This window comes from Drepanopeziza brunnea, assembly GCF_022702325.1.
Source record: "Drepanopeziza brunnea f. sp. 'multigermtubi' strain 214-2 chromosome Unknown ctg13, whole genome shotgun sequence".
In the NCBI taxonomy this organism is placed as follows: Eukaryota; Fungi; Ascomycota; class Leotiomycetes; order Helotiales; family Drepanopezizaceae; genus Drepanopeziza; species Drepanopeziza brunnea.
In genome coordinates, this window is record NW_027094076.1 from 1,755,844 (window position 1) to 1,775,225 (window position 19,382).

Genomic DNA, 19,382 nt, shown 5'->3' on the forward strand with positions numbered 1-19,382 from the left:
ACGGCTGGCATACACAAGGAATGATGAAGATGAATATACGAAGCAACGACAGAGAAAGCGCGAACGCTAGCAACAGCCGGGCGAGCAACGTCTTCCTGTCGTTGAATCTAAGTTAGACGTACTCCGTATCAGGCAAGCGATATCTATTCTTACTCGCCTGTTGGGGGATGCGATGCAAGTCGACGCATTCGGTACAGTATCCATACACGCTGACTGATAGGCAGTCTCTTTGGTCGGACACTGAGACATTGATTCGACTTTGAGCCTGCACCTCGGATGCGATGGTCGAGTTAGCCGCTGCAGATTCCCGTTTCTCGCTCGCGCGTCACGTGTCTGCTTTCTGTATTGGTCTTTGTATACGCTATGCGCATGGCTGATTTGTTTTCACTATGCGTGCATAAATGCTTCGCTCACCAGGCTTCTTCATTTCTTGCCTCTGCCCACCCAAACTTCTCTTACTGACTGACTACTTACTACGTCTGATTTCACGTCTTCCCATTCATTCTAGACATCAAATGCTAAATTGAGTAACCGGGAGAACATGGGTCCGATGACCGACCCATGTTGTGGGGGACGTCTGGCCCGGCCCGCCTCCGGTTCTCCGATTCGACCCTTAGACGAGGAGGGCATGGTCCCCCGTACCTCGATTTTTCAAGAGAGTACCGACAACAAGACAATGGCAGAAGGGAAATCTGAAAGCCTCCAATGTCAATAACCGGCCAGTGTCTGTTCTGTGTGTGTTCTGCTCTCCTTTGATAGCCTTCACCCAGCCAAGACCTGCGAGACATCTCTGGCTGTAAGTAGGGTTGTTTTCAAAGTCAGGTTGGCTGGGTGATAAGGTGCGTCAAGAATTTGCTATTGATGGATGATGATATTGATATACGGAGCCGAGCGTACTTACCCATTTACATTCCTACCTATTTACAGTGACCGGGAGCCCGCAGGTTAAGTTAACGAGCAGCGAGCGCACTGACTATTACTTGGTTGGATTGGGAGATTTTTTTATATATATATTTCTTGATGCTTCTCTCAACCGATTATAAGTGCAGCTGGGTAATGTCGAGGTCAGAAGAGAGAGGAATTCCAAGGCTGTGTGTGAAAGGGGGCTCTCGATTCTTGATTTATGATCAAAGCTATGGAGGAGGTGTGAGAAGAAGAACGCCAGGCACCAGCGGTATCCATCATAATCTGAACGATGGTAATAGCCACCGCCGTGGCACCGAGAAAACCTCTAACCCCAGCGAGAAAAAAAACCCCCGATGCCGTTCTGTCTTATCTTATCCTATCCTGTCATTCCCACGCCCCGCGCGTCGCCATCCATCTAGGCTCTGGGATACGGCCATCTCCAGCCCGTGATGTAGGCCGGGTCGATGCCGTTCTCGTAGGCGGCCGTCTTGGCCGCAATCTGAAGGTGCAGCAGCTTCTCGCGGACCGCGGCGCCCTTATTGTGCAGCGTCGGGATGCGGTCGATGGCGTCGATGGCCAGACTGTAGCGATCGGTCTGATTCCGGATCGCCAGCTCGAGCGGGGTGTCGATGTTGCCCTTCTCCTTGTAGCCGCGCACGTGGATGTTGAGCTGGCCGGGCCGCTTGTAGGTTAGGCGGTGGATGAGCCAGGGGTAGGAGTGGAAGTTGAAGATGACGGGTCGGTCGTCGGTGAAGAGGGACTTCCACTCGACGTCCGACAGGCCGTGCGGGTGGTCGACCGCCGAGATGAGCTTGAAGAGGTCGACCACGTTGACGAAGCGGATCTTGAGCCCGGGCAGGAACTCGCGGAGGAGAGCGATCGCGGCGAGGCTCTCGAGGGTGGGCACGTCGCCGCAAGATGCCATGACGACGTCCGGATCGGCGCCTTGGTCGTTGGAGGCCCAGTCCCAGATGCCGAGACCTTTGGTGCAGTGCTCGACGGCGTCCTCCATGTTGAGGAACTGGAGGTGGTCCTGCTTGTCGGCGACGATGACGTTGACGTAGCTGCTGCTGCGCAAGCAGTGGTCCGTGACCGAGAGGAGGCTGTTCCCATCGGGGGGCAGGTAGATGCGGACGACCTCGGGGCTCTTGTTGGCGACGACGTCGAGGAAGCCGGGATCCTGGTGGGTGAAGCCGTTGTGGTCTTGTCTCCAGACGGTGGCGGTGAGGAGGATGTTGAGCGAAGCGACCTTGACGCGCCACTCAACCTCGTTGCACTTCTCAATCCACTTGCAGTGCTGGTTGACCATGGAGTCGATGATGTGGATGAAGGGTTCGTAGCTATTGAGGAGACCGTGTCGGCCGGAGAGGATATATCCTTCCAACCAGCCTTCGCAGGTGTGCTCGCTTAACATTTCCATCACCCGACCTTGCATGGCCAGGTTTCCGCCGTCCTTGTCCTCCTCGAAGTACTCGCCCATCCAGACCTTCTTGCCTGCCTTGTAGATCTCGCCCAGCTTGTTGGATTCCGTCTCGTCGGGACCGAAGACGCGGAAGTTGGTCATGTTCTTGGCAACGACGTCGCGGAGGAACTTGGACATGTTGGACATGCTGGGGAGGCTGGAGATACCGGGCTCGATGTTCTCCAGAGCGTATGCCTTGAAGTTGGGCATGTCGAGAGGCTTTCGGAGGACACCGCCGTTCCCCACGGGATTGGCGCTCATTCGTGCATTGCCCAGAGGTGCGAGCTCTTTCAGCTCCGGGATCAGCTTCCCAGCGCTGTCGAAGGTCTCTTCGGGCTTGTATGATTTCATCCACGTCTCCAGCAGCTTCAGGTGGGCGGGGTTGGTGGCAACATCAACGATGGGGATCTGATGCGAGCGCCAGAAGCCCTCGAGCAGCTTATCGTCGATCTTTCGCGGTGCGCTCCACCCCTTGGGACTTCTGAGAACGATCATGGGCCAGCGTGGTCTGAAGGCCTGTTCGGAGTCACGAGCTTGCTTTTGGTAGGCGCGGATCTGCAGAACGGCCTTCTCGACTGTAGCCGCCATGGCCTGGTGCATGCTCTCCATATCGCTACCCTCCACGAAGTACGGGGTCCACCCGTAACCAATGAATAGAGCGGTCAACTCCTCGTGACTGATTCTCGCGAGGATGGTTGGGTTATTGATCTTGTAGCCATTGAGATGTAGTACTGGGAGGACAGCACCATCGGTAATGGGGTTGAGGAATTTGGTGCTGTGCCAACTGGTCGCAAGCGGTCCGGTCTCAGCCTCCCCATCGCCGACCATGGTGACGGTGATGAGGTTGGGGTGATCGAAGACTGTGCCGAAGGCGTGAGAAATGGAGTAGCCAAGTTCGCCGCCTTCATGAATGCTTCCTTTTCCCCCGCCGTCTCGTTAGCTACTTTTCTCACCAACGTGATAGGTTTCGACTTCTTGCCATACCTGGGGTCTCTGGGGTGGCATGGGAACCAATCCCACCGGGGAAGGAGAACTGCTTGAAGAATTTGCGCATGCCCTCTTCGTCCTCTGCCTTGTCTGGGTAAACCTCCGAGTACACACCCTCCATGTATGACTGCGAGATGATGCCGGGAGCTCCATGACCCGGGCCCGAGACGAACAGGCAGTCTAAGTCGTACTTCTTGATCAGGCGGTTCATGTGCATCCAGGTGAAGGATTGACCGGCGTCAGATCCCCAGTGGCCCAACAGTCGAGCCTTGAGATGCTTGACTTCGAGTGGCTCCTTGAGAAGAGCGTTCTCCTTGAGGTATAGCATGCCCAGACAGAGGTACATGCTGGCGCGGAAGTAGGCGTCGTACTTGCGGAGTTCCTCGGGTGAGAGAGGCTTGCCCTCTACCGTGGCGCGTGCAACTCCGTACGGAGAGATGCTCTTGACGGAGACATCGGCTGCTGCTGATGCCATCGTTGGCGGGTTCCGTTGGTTGTTTGCGAGGTGGTTGTGGTTGGGTTGGAGGAGCACGGTCTGATAACCGTTTGTAGCGTTTGATTGTGGTTGGGAAGAAGTTGATCCAACACAGAATGAAAGGAGAGATCTATGAATTCAGTCGTGGTCGAGTCGAAAGTGACCCGCTCGAGGAATTGAAGAAGAGGAAGAGGGAAAACGCTGTTGTACCTGATGAGTGAATCTGGAGGGGTAGCATTGAAACGGGAGTGGGAATAGTATGATTGATAGATTCGTCACAAAAGGTGGTCTGATGTTTGGCATCTCTCTGTCTCTCTTGGACCTAAACGGGCCAACGCCGCCGACCGCACCTTTCGATCTCCCCGATGCTCTGCTTGCATGCCCGACCAAAGATGTTGATTGATTGAGAAGGAGAGGGGGAAGGTGGGGGAAGAAGCTCAGCTAAGTACGCTATCAGCCGAACCTTTCTCCTATCACCAAAACAAACTTATTTCAGGAGCCTGCATCTCAACCGCCTTCAAATGAAAAGGCTCATTATAATATGAATCCCAATTGCTTTGATTTGGTTCGAGCCGAAAAAAAAAGAAGAAAAAAAAAAGAGGCTTCCATTTGATTCATGATGCACATCGTAGCACATGGCGGGTTCCGGACATCGCTAGTAAATTAAGCGATTTGAAAACAAAATAATACACACTTCCGATCCGGGCGTTAAGCTCGTAAATGGTATCTGCATCTAAAAACCATAGCAATCTTCTCCTCTCTAGCCTCTTTTGGAGATAGAAGAATCACCTTGTTAATCCGACGAGTTGGATAAATCAATAGCGTAAAGTGTCAGAGGGGCAAAACGGGTTCTCGCTTCGGCTGATAGCAGTGGTCTAGTGTATGAGTGTCCGTAAATACACCCACCTCCTACCTGAGCCAGTCTGCATCGCGCCGGATAAGGCGCTATTGTACGTCGCTCCTTTGCCAGAAGGGCTTACCAAAACGTTCAATCGGTCGATGGCCGACGGATAAGTAGGTACTAAACTATACTTTCCCCCCCTCTGCGCTACGGGAGGCTCTTGGGAGGTTGCAGGACCCGCTTTTGAGCGGCCCGCGGACGTTAGATGAATACTACAGTACTACCGGATACCTACTACCACTACTACCACCACTAATACTACTACTACTGCTACTACTGCTAAATCGCCCCTTCCAAGTTCCAACACATGCCACCTGCGATATGCAACCAACAATTCCAACTGAGAGGCCTGGCTTCCCGCTACTACGCACTCATCTACCTGACTATTACTTTACTACTGCACCTACTCCGTAGCCAGTTAGTTGCTTGCCACCTCGACGACATGCAACAGAAGTACAGAATTGCACGTGTTCAGAGCCACCCACGTGCTTGCTGACTGGCCACTTAGCCGGGTCGCAGCAGCGGAACGAGCTGCTACACTCCTCCTCTCAAGCTTCGAGCCTCTTGCTAGCGCTAGCAAGATCTAATAAGGGTGCTACGTAGGCTTACCACATATAGCCGAGGGCTCACGAGGGTGGTATGGATGGAGATGTAATGGATTGAACTTTTTGCTTTCGATCGACTCGATGTGTGCTGCTGTGATCACGTAAACAGCAACTGCTAACCCAGGGCGTCGAGCACTTGAGAGAGAGAGAGAGAGAGAGAGAGAGGATATATATAGTTTGGGTGCTCGTACATAGAGAGAGTCTCCGAAAGAGTCTCCGCCGAAATCAATCATCATCGACTTAATACCAATACTAGCAACACACACGAACCATCCAACTTCCATCTCTAGAGAAACCGAAATACATACATACATTCATACATACGTACTTACCAAACAGAGAACACCCACCCACACAATAGCCATAAACAAACCAATTCTTCTCAAGCAAACACTACCTAGTCCAACCCCACACCACCAAACCACCTCCATCCACCTTTCTCTCTGCAAGATACCTACCTTACCTACCTACCTAGCTACGCTCCGTAGATAACCAGCCCGCGCGACAAGTAAGCAAGTCAACCCGCCACCCATACCAACCCATACCAACCCAACCCAACCCAACCCAACCCAAATCAGCAAATCAAATCAAAATCAAAATCAAAACCAAACCCCCGCCCACCCACCAAAAACAACAAACCACCTTTTGTTGCACGTCGCATTGGAAATGACCTCGGCGTGTGCCGGCGCGTGCCGAAATTACGCAAGACGCAACCGGGTCGGGACTCGGAATGTGCACGCTAGGTTTTCGCTGGGCGACGAACGGTACCTACAAGTACAGTACTGCATATCGCCGTGGTTGGTGCTCGTCTTGTCCTTGATAAGGGAACAGACAAGCACCGAATGGGGATCCGAAAGGTCGGGATTCGCTGAATCCTTCCTTCGCACGTAATCCGTCGTCTCTCTGTTGAGAAGGGATACCGAGGTACTTATTGCGGATTGGTCTTGCGATGGATAGAAGTGTTTAGGGGGGGGGGGGGGGGGGGGGCTGGGATCATTGCCCACTACGGCCCGGATGCAGATGGGCGTCGTCGCGAGGAAATGTAAACAATGCAGGCGAGTGGGCAAGATAAAAAGGGTATTATCATTAAGTATCTACATCACCTCATCACATTCTCCCGCAACCCGCTCGTCCTCAAGCTGTGGACATGGGTACCGCCGAACGGGAGCATTCCTCCGTTGCCAGCCTTCTTCGCTTGTGGTTCAATACCGCCGTTTTCCAATGCCCTTCGGATCGCCTCTCCTTGCCCACCTTCAAGACCACTATCCGCACTACCCCTCCGACTCGAGCTTTCCATGCCCTTGCCCGTCAGCAAGCCCCTTATCCCACCCGCTTTTCTAGCCGGTAGCTCGCTGCTGCCAGCGCTACACACATAGAGTAGATATTTGAGGTTCGGTAGTGTCTGTCTGATGTCTATGACTTTTAGTCCTTGGCTCTCGGCCAAGACCTCGATGTTCTTGTTCAGAAGAAACACGCCGTAGTCAAATCGGAAGCGGACGGTGCCTTTTGTATACAGCGGAAAAGTGCGCTGGTTGTCGGAGAGTATGGATATCATATCTTGGATTATGGAGCGTGACCCATATGGCTGGATTGGGTACGGAAGCGGAACCGCAAGGTAGTACTGAAGCATGTCTACTAGACGTGCGACGTACCCAAGAGCTGCCGAAACGACATCCTCGTCTGCGTCCTCGAAGGAGGAGTTGGGAAGTGGAAGTCCGCATATTGTGAATAGAAGAGAGGTCGTAGTCGGTTCAACAGGGTATATTTTCAGGAGCTCCTCGCATATGCGCCTTCTCTGACCATTCATGTCGGCGGTGGCTGTAGTGAGAAGTGTCCGGCAACTAGTCAACTTGTCCTGCGCGTTGTTTATGTCTTCAAGCACCTTTGCTTGTACCTCGTTTCCTGACGTGATAGCGCTGCTGCGAGCAGATATCGAAGCTTTGAGTTCCGCCCTTCTCTTTATGGAGGTTTTGAGCAGCTTCTTCTCTGCCACTACATAGCGCTTCGCAAGAGCAACTCCTTCTTGTGCCTGTGCAACCTCGTCCTTAAACTGAGATTGCAAAATTGCATTGATCTGGGATGCCAATTCTTCCCGTGTTGCTAGCGCATCTTGTATGGATTCATCGAGGTTGGAGAGGCGCATCAGCGCATTGAAGGAAGATGTAGGCAATGGCTGGGCAGGTTTTGGTTTCGGAGGCTTGGAAGCTAGGTCGACTGTATAAAGTCCGTCGACTAAGTGGAACAGTATACAGTTTGGCGGAAAAGGGTGGTTCTTGAGCCTTCCAACAAATTGCAGCGACTGCAAGTTGATCTCTTCCTCAATCAACACCTTGAAATCCTTCCTCTTCACCCAGACCTTTACTGTCACAGTGTCCAACCTCGTAATAGCCGGGCCGAAAGAAGACAGATCAAAGAATCGAAATGTAGGATTCATGGCCTTTTCCACAACCTCACTGATGTATATTGGGTCCCCCTGGCCTTCGCAGTGCAACGTAAAGAACGTATCCGCCATCCGGCTCTCGATCACGTCCTCCAGCTTCTTCTGGCGGATGGTTGGTGTCGCGCTGACCCAATTCGAGCTCTTCCTACGCATCTTGGGCGGGCGTAGATCTTCGGAGGAGCGCGCATGGTGCAATTGCGATTCACGCAATGCCTCAAGCTTCTGGGGTGATTTATTGAGCGATGCATCATCAATTGTCCGCCCACGCGACCTCGAGAGGGTGAGATTTCGTACGTAGATGCCTTGTAGATGCCGTAGCTTTCGATTTTGGGGCAAGAGCAAAGGCCTCGAAGATTCGGAGGCCATGCTGCTGATATCAGGATGGCATGGTCGTGGTAGTCAAGGTGATATTTGTTTTCTTCGACGTAGGTTAGCTTGATGGCGGACCGTGACCATGTCAGCCTTGTCCATGAGGCTGAAATGCAACAGTGTCCAAACCATATCAGGATTAGAAAAACATGTTCTTGTTCCAAAACAGCAAATACTAATTGCGACCTAGGTGAGCACGGCAGGCGGTAACTTAGTGTTTGCGTTCGTGATACCTAGGCTGTGACCATCGTAACGTAGTGAGTGTAACCTAAATTTACAGCGCCTTCAAGCCTGAAATATACTGTCCATCGGCTAGTCCTGCTGGCTCGCTTAAAACCCCTTTTCCCAAATAAACAACAATCTTGTAGGGTCAAAGCTAATCGGAGAGCACAAAGACGAGTGAGCTGTAGGACTGTCGAGGGTACTGAATGTGATACATCAAGCACTGCTTAAGAGAGCAATCCAGAGGAATGATCTTTACACAGTAAGTGATGGCAGCTCGATGATATGCGAATGTGCCTTCCGCATTTGGTGTCTGCAATATCTCAAAGAAAGCTTGCGGGTTAACTCATTTATCAGTCCAATTCGCCCAGCCACGCGAGTGGAAGGCTTGCAGGTACTGGTCAACGATTCGAACACATCGTTCACGCTCAGTAGAAAGCAATGCATCCATCCAATTGCCTCTGGGGCGAGTGGTTCCGAGCCGAGTAGTTCACTCCACGCTGTCAGATTTTCCAAGATTGATGATCCTCTCATCCAGCGCTGTTCCTGGCTTGCAGGATGATATCGGTCTCCGCGTAGCAGCTGTCTTCCATAGGTCACCATCCACCGCATTTTAATAGATAATATCGATTTGGTCGGCCTCGTAATTACGGAGCCTCCGTATTGCCGGCTCTTCTGCCTAGACTTGAAAGCCCATTAGCAGTGGGGGCGATGAATTTAGATTTGGCGATTGTGCTCTTCATGGGCAATGCGGCCTTGATGTCGCAGTCTATTTAGCTCATTCCGGCGCTTTCCTAGACATCCAGATATGCCACTTAGCAAACAACAGCAGTTTCCAGCCTCGAAACGTGGAATTATCCAGAACCTTGCCGCCCCCACAGACTTGTTGAGAGAGGCTTGAGATAATTGAACGAAAATTAATTTGCAGTAAATATATCTCTCGGAACAACAACAGGGTATCAAAAACCTTCTTGCAAGAACAACTCCCACGCTTACAAATTCGATACCCGAATCCAAACCAATCTCAAAACTTCTCTCTCGCAGGCTATACAAAAGCAGCAGAAGCACTCAATGAAACTTCAGCCGCACAATCGAAAACAACATATTCTGAAGCACGTGCACCATGACCACAACGCCAGTGGGTAGTAGCTCGGGCCACATCCCCAGATCCTGCTTTGCTTCGCCTGTGATGTCGACTTTCCATCCGTACCAGAGGATCCGTCGGACGATCCAGGCCGCGACAATCTCGCAAGCCCAGGTGACAATGGAGGCGTAGAAAGTCAATCCAAAGTCGTAGGCTTCTCCGTTGCCTATGGGGTTTTCATCCACGTCACCTGGGGATTTCCGATCGAATGCGAAGTATGGATATACGTCCTTATTGGTTCCGTAATGTAAAACGAGGATGGAACCGAGAAAGGCAAGCATAGATACGTTCTCAGCTGCTGACCGGAGGAAGATGTTGCGAGCGCAGAATTTCTGATAGGCGCGAAGGGTTTGGCCGTTAATGGACAGGATAGTGAGGACATAGTGGAAGGGTTTGGAGATTGTAAGAGGTGCGAGAATGATCAAGAAGCTGGATGAGAGGACCTGCAGCAGGATGAACTGCTGAGGGGAGCGTAGGCGAGCGTACAAAGCACGAACGTATGATTGATATGTCAGTAAGAAGTAGCTTTGCATGGGTCAGTTTGACTTTTCGAAACCAAGGAAGGCAGGGAGAACATACAGCTTGAAGATCCAGCCCAATGGGTAACTTCCGACCCTTTCGCCTTCATCTCCACCCAATATCCAACCAGTCAAAGCATCCAGTAGATGGACCGTCAATACCCAAGTATACACATAGACGATCGTTTGGAATGTATCGTGGGGAAGTGTTCTCAAATAAATCTCTGCATAAGCTTCTCCTAAAACATAGGCCATCATTGCGATGTAGAGAGCTGTACAAAACCAGATGAACCTCATGAAGCTAGCAGGAAGCCATCGTCTTCGCAAGGCAAGATTTCTATCACGCTCACGAGTATTCTCCGAGGCTAGAGCGACATCAAGAGGTGCATCTGGATCAAAAGTGGAATGTAGGACTGGCGGTCTTCGGGAACGATCTCTACCTGAGAGCGTATCGGTATCACCAGTCCACCAAGACGACGTGAACAATCGCTGCGTATCCGATAGAGATTTCCGGAGCCCCAAGTGCCTCTCATGGTTCACCAGAATCCCACAAGCTAATATCAGCGGCATAGCCATAGTGAAGAATGTCCAACATATCCACGCAGTGTTGTGCAATGTAAACTGGCGGAGCTGGGGAAAGTAATATACCGGTATAGGGGCGGCTATGGATATAGCTGCAATGACAGACACCGTAAAGGGGAAACCTAGACTCTCTGGCCACCTGCTGCTGGTCAGAACCTAGGCTGACGCAAACCCCAGATATGCTAGCAACTTACCAGTTGAGGCTGTAAATGTTGAATACTTTCGTAATCCACATCAGGGCTGTCACATTGTAGAAGCCGTAGTATACAAACAGGAAGAACCAAAAGTTGATCTCGACTCGAGCCTCTCCGTGACCAGGAGTCTTATTTGTGAATAATCTTAGATAGTCTGCTTCGTCGTCATCCGGCAAGTCGTATTTCGGGAACGGTAATGCACACCATGCAACTGCCTGCATATGTATTTGCCGGCGTCAGCTATTCGTCTAACCTGCAACCCGATTCTTTTCTGCACAACTCACCAGAGCGGCTGGTAGAATTGCCAGTACAGTCCATCTAGTCCACCACTTGTCTACCACTTTCGCCACAACAGCCTGTTTTGGCTCCAGCCAAAGATCCCTCTGCGTTCTTGCCCACCTCTTCAGAGCTCCCATGTCCTCTCCACCTAGCAAACTCCCCTCATCACTGTCATCACTGTCGGCATTTCCAAAAACCAAGCTGTATCGCCCCCCAAAATTTCTCCCCGTAAAGTTCCCTAGCAGACCGTGGCTGCTGCTTCTCCGTGCTTGTCGCTGTGCATCCGGGACCGCGCGAAATCGTCCTAGTAATGGGGAGCTTTCCGACGCAGGAGCGCGAGATTCGGTGCCTTGTTGGAATGCGAAAAAGGACGGCATTCCATCACTGGTCTATGTGCCCTCGATTATATGTACAGGGTGGGCACGCATTGGTATAGTGCTGCGGTTGTGACAGTGAAGTCTGAGTGATTGTTGATATCGGAGATACTTCGGCAGGTTTATATCCTAGCGCGTGAAGTTGGTGAGCTACCGGTAGTCCTTTTGCTTTCATTTTTGCTTTGCCTTGACTCGTCAACACATCCTCGACATCAACATAATGTCAAGACCACCGACACAACGCAACACCACAGCTCAGTATAAACACAGGCTTGGAAGCAGATCATCATAGTCGATATTTTGCGCCCCTCAGATCCAGCTTTCAGACGGCGGACCCCAAGTCACCAAGTTTCTTCAATACATTTCGAGGGTCCAACCTTCATCTTGCTGGTCAAGGGCACGCATGTGAAGTTGTCGAGAATCGGAAGACGAGGTCCACGACACAGGGCTCTCTCTCAATCTTGGTTACGCTGCCTAATTCGTGGCACGCCTGTTCAAATGTCACGAGTCCAACCCTCTCCATCTATGCAAAGACAATTTATTCATTTTGGCATTCTCCTGGCATTTCGTTGCTCTTTCATCGTACCTTGATGAGTGCTCAACTTGTTTAGAGCCTCATCCCGTCGGACCACAACACCATTCTGGCGCTTTTCAGAGAATTGGGAGTGTGAGAGTCTTTCATTAGGCTTCTCTTCGTCGGACGGTATACAAAACATGCGTTCCGTATCTACTGCTCTCGACTTCAATATCTGAAAGAGTGGTTCGAAGTGTTCGTTACATCACAATCTTCGTGGGCACTATTCGTTTGTGGCTTCAGCCCTAGCAAGTCTGGCTTACCACAGGCTATATTTCACTTGCACCACTTTGCATTTTTCGTTTGCGTTTCCCAGATTTCATGCATGGCCGTTGTACTCATGCTCCACAGAACCGTCCGTCAGATCGGCCCCAGGTAGTCATATACCATTCTGGCCATCTCGAACTTCCCGCCCTTTCGTGCCAACACACGTCTCGTGTATCGCCTCTGTTTCTTCTCGTCCCCTTCACCGAATCCCGTCTCGAAGCCCCAAGAGTGGTCAGAAAAAGCACCCGACTTCTTCGCCTCAATCTGATATCTCACGATTTCGTCTCCAGCCTGTACTCCTTCACCGCCCTCCTTCAAACACCACTTTGAATCCTTCAGGTCCTTGTCCCCAGTATCTTTCCCATCGAAGCCTCTCAAAAAGGACAGCTCTGGACTTGAAGGTAACGCCGTGGCATCGGGATCAACAACGAAGTTCAGAGATATGTCGGACACAGGACACCACCATGCTCGTCCGACAATTGGACCCATGTTACCATCGACGTCCTCCCATGGTACGCCGTCAATGCTGCGCTCCTCGACTTTGCCCTTTCCCACGGACATTCCGGCGGCGGAGATAGCGGTTTCGATCTTAATCTTAGAAGGGCCACTTGGAGAGTCCGAAACGGGAATAGAGGTCAGGCTAAGAGTCAAGGAGGCCGTGCGGGCTGCCATGCGGATGAGGTATGGGAAGCCTTGCTGTGGTATTCTGTAAGTGGTGGCAAGGAAATTGAAGCTGGGTGGGTCCGAAGACTTACCAAGGCCATCAACTTGTCGAGTGAGTCTGAATATGTTCTGTTCTGTTTATACATCAGTTTCTCATTGCTGATCAGGATGGGAGCGAAAGACTTACGACAGTGAACTTTCCGTTCAGCGTTCTCAACGTCATATCTTGTGGGACTGCCATTTGGAGTTTGTGCTGAGGATCAGATTTTGGCAATTCAAGATTGTGACTGAAAAGCCGAGATGCTTTTATGTTACGTGGTCTCGTGGCACTAAGCTCAAAGTAATCTGAAGCTAAGTGACGAGCTGCCTAGAAGAACGAAAGTTGCCGATCACCTACAACTCGGTCCCCGAGACCCATGACTAAGCGGAGGTCGCACCGGCGTGCAGGAGATTCTGCGAAGCTTTGAATCCATGTAAAACTAACACCATCGGGATCATCCTTTGAAAATTTGAAAAAAAAAAAAAAGCAGCTATTTCAAAGCGGGTATCTCGAATAGGACTCGGCACGAAGTAGAGTGAGAACGATCAGAGTTCGCCCCTCTCAAAACTCGCTCGCATCCCCACAGAAAGCTACCAACATCACTCCACTCGAACATGTCGAATGTCGAGTTTGGTTTCGGGAATGCAGTTTAGATCGCAAGTGCGTGTTCAGCTTTGCCCTCCGCCTCATTTGCGTGGCTAACTTGCTTAATTAATCGTTCGTCAGGCTAGTTGTTGTCTACTTTTCCCTGAAGTAGGTGAAAGCGATTTGTTTTCGGAAAGCGACCCGTCTTCGATAGATACATAAAAAAAATCGTCCTTGTTAATAGTTTCAATTATATATATATTTCATGTTTCTACGATAAAAATTTTGGTTACATCTGTATTTGAATAATGTAATACAATTCATTCACGTTTTTTTAAAAAAAAAATCAAACGAGAGCGCGACTTTTTGAAATGCAATGAAATGCAGTTGATGATATGTTCGCTTGAAACGCTATTGGACGAGTTATCAAATACAGAATTTCAGACAAAAGCTATTATAAAAATCAAGTCCGTTATCAAAATTATATTCGGCGAGCGTATATAAAATTTAAGAAGAGAGACCGCGTCTACAGCCCTGTCTGATTCGTAGCGCGCGCTTACAGATGTTTTTACATCGCGGCCTGAAGAACCGAGTTACACAGATCACACCGACCACACCTTCAAAAACGAGGGCTTGCAATGACCATCCCCGCGTTTGTTTATAGTTGCAAGCTACTTTACCCTCGCCGAATCTCCTAAATTTCACTAATGCCTTGATTCCAATTCAGTAATACCTTTTGAAATATGGCTTCGAGTTTCAAAGTCGATCAATGTATCGAAGGGAAGGTTAGCACCTACGCCCTCTCGAAGCAACTTTCACAAAGGTATCTGGACTGCTATGTACCAGGCCCCGCCCAATGATCATCGCTCTCCATCGCCTCTAACAGGGTCAGTGAGTCCTTCTTGGGTGTCGCTGCCTTTTTGCTGGTTGATCATCATCATTCGGGATTTTGTCCGTTCTTAGACCGTCGGCAGCCCTCTCGTCTATCTATCTGTGGAGATATTTCATCTATATTCTATAATTTCTATCTATATCTTCTGGCTATCTATAATATGTTGAGCTAAATGTGGATCTATGGCTCAAACCGTAAAATGGCTAAGACCGTAAACTGTTAAAAATACGGTCACCTGACTTGAGGGGAATACGTTGATTATAGGTGCATCTATTTGAGCTCGGGCCATTGAAGAACATTAAAAACTTGACTTAGCGCTTAGTAATAGGAAAGGGGATCTTATAAGCTAGATTTGCAAGCTAGATTTGCGTAGAACTACTACTAGCTGACTGCATCGCGCTAAAATAAGCTATTGCCACGAACCAAATGCTCGAAAGATAGCTGGCTACATCGCGTTAAATAAGGCTGGAAAAGGTCTATTGTTATAGATGAAATGCTCAAAGAACAGCTGGCTGCACCGGGTTAAGACGGCCTATTGCTATAGATTAGATGCTCGAATATTACTACGTACATCGCAAAGTCGGGAAAACTATCTCGGAGCTTGCGGAAAGCCGTAAGTTTCAGCCTGCGGCCGGGCTGAAGCGTTACATTTTGTTTACGTCCTTTTAAAGCGTATTTCTTATACAGAGTTGATGTAGCGTTAATGTTAATGTTAAAGGCCTCGGAAGGCGGCAGCCTTGCACTACGACCGAGGCGAAGCGAGGTCCCCTGGCCCCGGAGCTTGCGGAGGGCCGCCAGGGAATACCGGTAGTAGTAGACCTCGTTCTCACTTGTCATGGGTCAGCAAGGGAAAGAAAGAATTTGGAATCATTTGGACTCTCCTATGCAGATATTCCAAATTTGTTCACTAAACACTACTTACTCCCAAATGTTCAATCGCCCTACATACTGTGCATTCGGCAATGTTGAGCATCGTACGTAGTACATGCTACCGTATGCATCTCCAACCTCCAGGAAAGCTTGTGCCCTTATAATTAAGTATTTACGCGCGGCCAACTCTCACGCCAGGCCGTCGACCCCGCTTCCGGCGCTTCCTCCCTGGCCTCGTCTCTTTCAGTGACTGAATTTCAATGACTGAAGTGTTTGTTGTGTAGGTAGGTATTACTGTGAAGCATGAAGTAGTAAAAGCCTCGGAAGATAACGGATGGACAGTGGCAGTAAGTATACTGCCTTTATACCTATCTGTACTTGACGAAGCTGGGTGAGCGTGTACCGTACAACATCGTAAGGGAAGGGAAGGGTTCTGCTTGAGGATTCAATCCTGCTGCAAGTTCCTGCATAAGTGTGAGTGACATGACATCTCTTAGAAATGTCGTGCAAACCTAAGAGGGGCGGCCACCCGAGAGATTGCGGTGAACTGCGGCTTATTGTACAGTAAGTCCTACTTATCCCCCATGAATCAACGTCGGACCCAGTTGAGCTCCATAAATCGTAGAGAGGTGATTTCTAAATGGCTTAAAGCCCTGTCAACTCCATTGCACAGACTAAATACTGGCTCAAAGTTACTTTTCAAGGCTGAATGAATCCTTATAAGTACTACTACTAAGTTGATCGGTTTGATACCTGGTAAGATTCCTTGCAAAATCATACTTTCGGCATCTATTCATACGGGGGAGAGCACATATACGTAGTAGTACGTAGTAGTAAGGTACCTACCGGTACATACATACATACATACATACATACATTCATACATACATACATACATGCATACCTACATACCTACATACATACCTACATACATCATAGTAACTGATTATCATGCATCCATGCAGCCTTCTTTCACAGAGTAGCAAACTAGGCATTTGGGAAGTCTCTCTCCCCTACGGCCCTACCGGTTGAGTAGCGGGTGCCTACAATATCAGATACCGGTAATATAATTGAGTATGAAAAAGCTTATCGGCAAGCCCAGATGAGGTGACTGTGTGAATCTTGATAGTGGATTTCGCAGGATTCTCTTTCCATAGATCAAAGCGAGTAAACTCTAATAATAGGTAGGCTCGTTAGTCACGTATTGGAAGGAGGTAAACAATCTAGACTTCCTTCAGTCCCAATCCCATATAAAATAACAATTACCAAATCCATTGGCGCATCACAGCTCCTTCCAGCGATTCATTCCCGTGCCTGGCCAACTCGCTTCTCCAAAATATACCCCCCCGCTACGCTCACCCCGTCCCCTCCCCCCCACTAAAGACGCTGAGGTCCCTAAATTTTTCTCTGGGGGCATATCCCGTCCGATTATCGTGTCGACTTTTGACTTCATCTCCCCCCTCCCTCCTGCACTCTTTCTCCCTCTTCCTCTCTTCTCTTTACGATGACCGCGCCACAACCAGAAGTTGCTCCGACAAGCACTCCCTCTGCCAGTACGGATAATGCCACGAGACTCGAGTCCCAGTCCTCCTCCGTTACCGCCAGTGCCTCCGAACGTAAGATTCCGATATATAGATCTTACCCCTCCTCTCCCCGTCCCTTAAGCTTATAAGCCTCTATCCCACCGAGACGCGCTTCGATGCGAATAATCTCAGGACAGACAGTTCAATATTCAAGCGTTTCCATTTTGTGCGCTATATTACATATCGAGCTATGCTGACCCTCCGTATCTTTCTTTAGTCGCCAGTACAAAGAAGACACTGCATGCCACGCTTCGCGCTTTCCCCGACTTCCCTAAACCGGGCATAATCTTCGTCGACATCCTCCCTCTCTTCGCAGACCATACCGCCCATACCGCCCTGATCCGCGCTCTTGAGCTTCAAGTCCTGCACTTTGGTGTCAAGCCCGATGTTATCGTAGGCCTTGATGCCAGAGGCTTCCTCTTCGGTCCCAGTCTGGCTCTTCGACTTGGTGCCGGCTTTGCTCCCGTCCGAAAGGCTGGCAAGCTTCCTGGTCCCTGTGAGAAGGCGGCGTTCGCCAAGGAGTACGGGCAGGATTTCTTTGAGATTCAGAAGGACGGTATCAAGAAGGGTCAGAATGTGCTGGTAGTCGACGATATTATTGCTACTGGTAGGTCGATACACGATTGCAGGTTATAGATATAAAAAGACATCGTTAACTCTGGGTACCAGGCGGTTCTGCGGAAGCTGCAGGAAAGCTGGTTCAACAACTTGGTGGCAATTTGGTTGGCTTCTTGTTTATCCTCGAGCTCGACTTCCTCAAGGGCCGGGACAAGTTGATGGCGCCAGTCATGACTCTTCTTTCGGATGATACGAAGTGATGTTTCCTTCCGGCTCTGGTTTCTCTGGCGTTCAGGTGTGAGCTTTTTACATAGACGGGCAGGGCATTGGTTAAGCGGTATATCGGTCAATAAAGCGATTTTCGGGGTCTGATCCGAAAACGATAGATGGTTTCTGATTTACAGGAAGAAGGGTGGTCTTTACTACTTTATGTCTAGAGGTCTGCCTTCGAGCGACAACTCAAAAGCGTTGCAACTTTACACATTCCATCGAGAAGCCGGCCTTTAACGACAAGGTGACATGCGATATACGCTAAATTCTACAGGAACTTACACCTAGCAGCAGAATCTCCCGCTACATCTTCGTTTCTCTTGCCTTTTGTCCACCTTCCACTGCTATCGAACGACCTCAGCAGCTTTTGACGAATCAAACTACCCCGCTATGGAGGGGTATAATCACGTGAGTAACACAAGCGCTCGGTCACGGGCGGCTACGTGCGGCCGCATCAGCCGCGCCTTGGCATTATGATATTCGGAGTAGCTTTAGCTCTCCCCCCTCCACTCAGAATAACATCTCTCTTCTCCTCTTACGAAAGACTGCACGAATATACCTGCTACAACCCTTAATGTTCGGACCTCTTACCCATCTACCTGTGCAACCGACCTTGATCAATTGTCAACCTCACAATTACAATTAATCATAGAACAACGAGATTCTCTCAGAAATGATCGATCTGCAAACAAACTGAGTACAGCAGTCTTCGACCTTCCTTCGAGCTTCTTCTATCAGGAAACAATGTGCGTCCACCGGGTAAACGCCATTTTTCGACCTCTTCGTTGAGCAACTCGAACCCTCACCTTCTTCCAGCTTCAGAACACCTCACCGCGAATCTCACTACTCCCGCCCGCCTCGGAATACCTTCCTACCCTTCTTTGAAACCTAAACCTCCTGCGCCCCTCTTAAGTCTCAACGATAACAACGCGACCTTGCCTTCTGCCGCCACAAAGCACGTACCAATGAAATGCAGATGTAGGGCTATTTCAGATCAGATTTCCAAGGATTCACAAACGCAACATGGAAGTTCGGAGATCGCCATGTAGCTCGGGACTTCCGCGAATTGCTTATACTCCGAGAGGTTTAGATTCAGACTGTTCAAGGAAGAGGAACTTCATATGGAATGGCAGTGCAAGCTTGCCACAAGCCTGAAGGAAACAACACCTCACAACTGGACGGCCGAAATGGAATTGGAACGCCTCGAGCGTATTGCAAAGCAACCTTCTACTCCTCAGCCAATCATTCAGCTGACCCCCAATCAGTTTTCCAACCTTCGAACCTTCAGCCAATTCCCAAACTTCGATTCCTCAGCCAATTCAGCAAGCGCAAGCTCCGCGCACCTTCCCAACTTATTCTCAAGCTGAACGCAACCGGTTAGCCCAAGAACAAGCTCGGCAACTTTGGCTTACCTCTTTCATTCAATCATAAGCTCCGCGCGGGGAGAGAAATTGAGAATAGAATGGACCGACAATAACTGTGACAGTTCGGAAATGGTAATCTCAATCTGAGCTTTCTCTTAAACAACACCTTCTTCTCAAACAACATCTTCTAAAGCAATACTTTTCTTACTCTTTATTTTTCTAACGGCTATACCGATTCTCAAATCTTCTGAGGTGTTT

The 19,382-nt window shown here is 49.7% G+C and overlaps 6 protein-coding genes across 6 annotated transcripts; 2 read left to right on the top strand and 4 right to left on the bottom strand.

Moving 5' to 3' along the window:
* Positions 1-1,321: 1,321 nt before the first annotated feature.
* Positions 1,322-3,830, bottom strand: L3040_007643 (uncharacterized protein; the record flags this gene model as incomplete). Its single annotated transcript, XM_066154935.1, has 2 exons — positions 1,322-3,228; positions 3,353-3,830. The coding sequence occupies 2 exons, from the start codon at positions 3,828-3,830 to the stop codon at positions 1,322-1,324; spliced, it is 2,385 nt and encodes a 794-aa protein (XP_066010815.1).
* Positions 3,831-6,435: 2,605 nt separating this feature from the next.
* Positions 6,436-8,142, bottom strand: L3040_007644 (uncharacterized protein; the record flags this gene model as incomplete). The annotated part of the gene is made up of 1 exon (XM_007291785.1): positions 6,436-8,142. One exon carries the CDS (start codon positions 8,140-8,142, stop codon positions 6,436-6,438), a length of 1,707 nt encoding a protein of 568 aa, XP_007291847.1.
* A 1,293-nt stretch (positions 8,143-9,435) lies between these two features.
* Positions 9,436-11,461, bottom strand: L3040_007645 (uncharacterized protein; the record flags this gene model as incomplete). Its single annotated transcript, XM_007291784.1, has 4 exons — positions 9,436-10,036; positions 10,091-10,750; positions 10,806-11,020; positions 11,090-11,461. The coding sequence occupies 4 exons, from the start codon at positions 11,459-11,461 to the stop codon at positions 9,436-9,438; spliced, it is 1,848 nt and encodes a 615-aa protein (XP_007291846.1).
* Positions 11,462-12,392: 931 nt separating this feature from the next.
* On the bottom strand, positions 12,393-13,203 carry L3040_007646 (uncharacterized protein; the record flags this gene model as incomplete). Its single annotated transcript, XM_007291783.2, has 3 exons — positions 12,393-12,995; positions 13,055-13,096; positions 13,150-13,203. 3 exons carry the CDS (start codon positions 13,201-13,203, stop codon positions 12,393-12,395), a joined length of 699 nt encoding a protein of 232 aa, XP_007291845.2.
* A 3,650-nt stretch (positions 13,204-16,853) lies between these two features.
* On the top strand, positions 16,854-17,750 carry L3040_007647 (uncharacterized protein; the record flags this gene model as incomplete). The annotated part of the gene is made up of 3 exons (XM_007291782.1): positions 16,854-16,965; positions 17,150-17,539; positions 17,602-17,750. 3 exons carry the CDS (start codon positions 16,854-16,856, stop codon positions 17,748-17,750), a joined length of 651 nt encoding a protein of 216 aa, XP_007291844.1.
* Positions 17,751-18,150: 400 nt separating this feature from the next.
* Positions 18,151-19,141, top strand: L3040_007648 (uncharacterized protein; the record flags this gene model as incomplete). The annotated part of the gene is made up of 4 exons (XM_066154936.1): positions 18,151-18,168; positions 18,467-18,506; positions 18,577-18,738; positions 19,026-19,141. 4 exons carry the CDS (start codon positions 18,151-18,153, stop codon positions 19,139-19,141), a joined length of 336 nt encoding a protein of 111 aa, XP_066010816.1.
* Between the last annotated feature and the right edge of the window lie 241 nt (positions 19,142-19,382).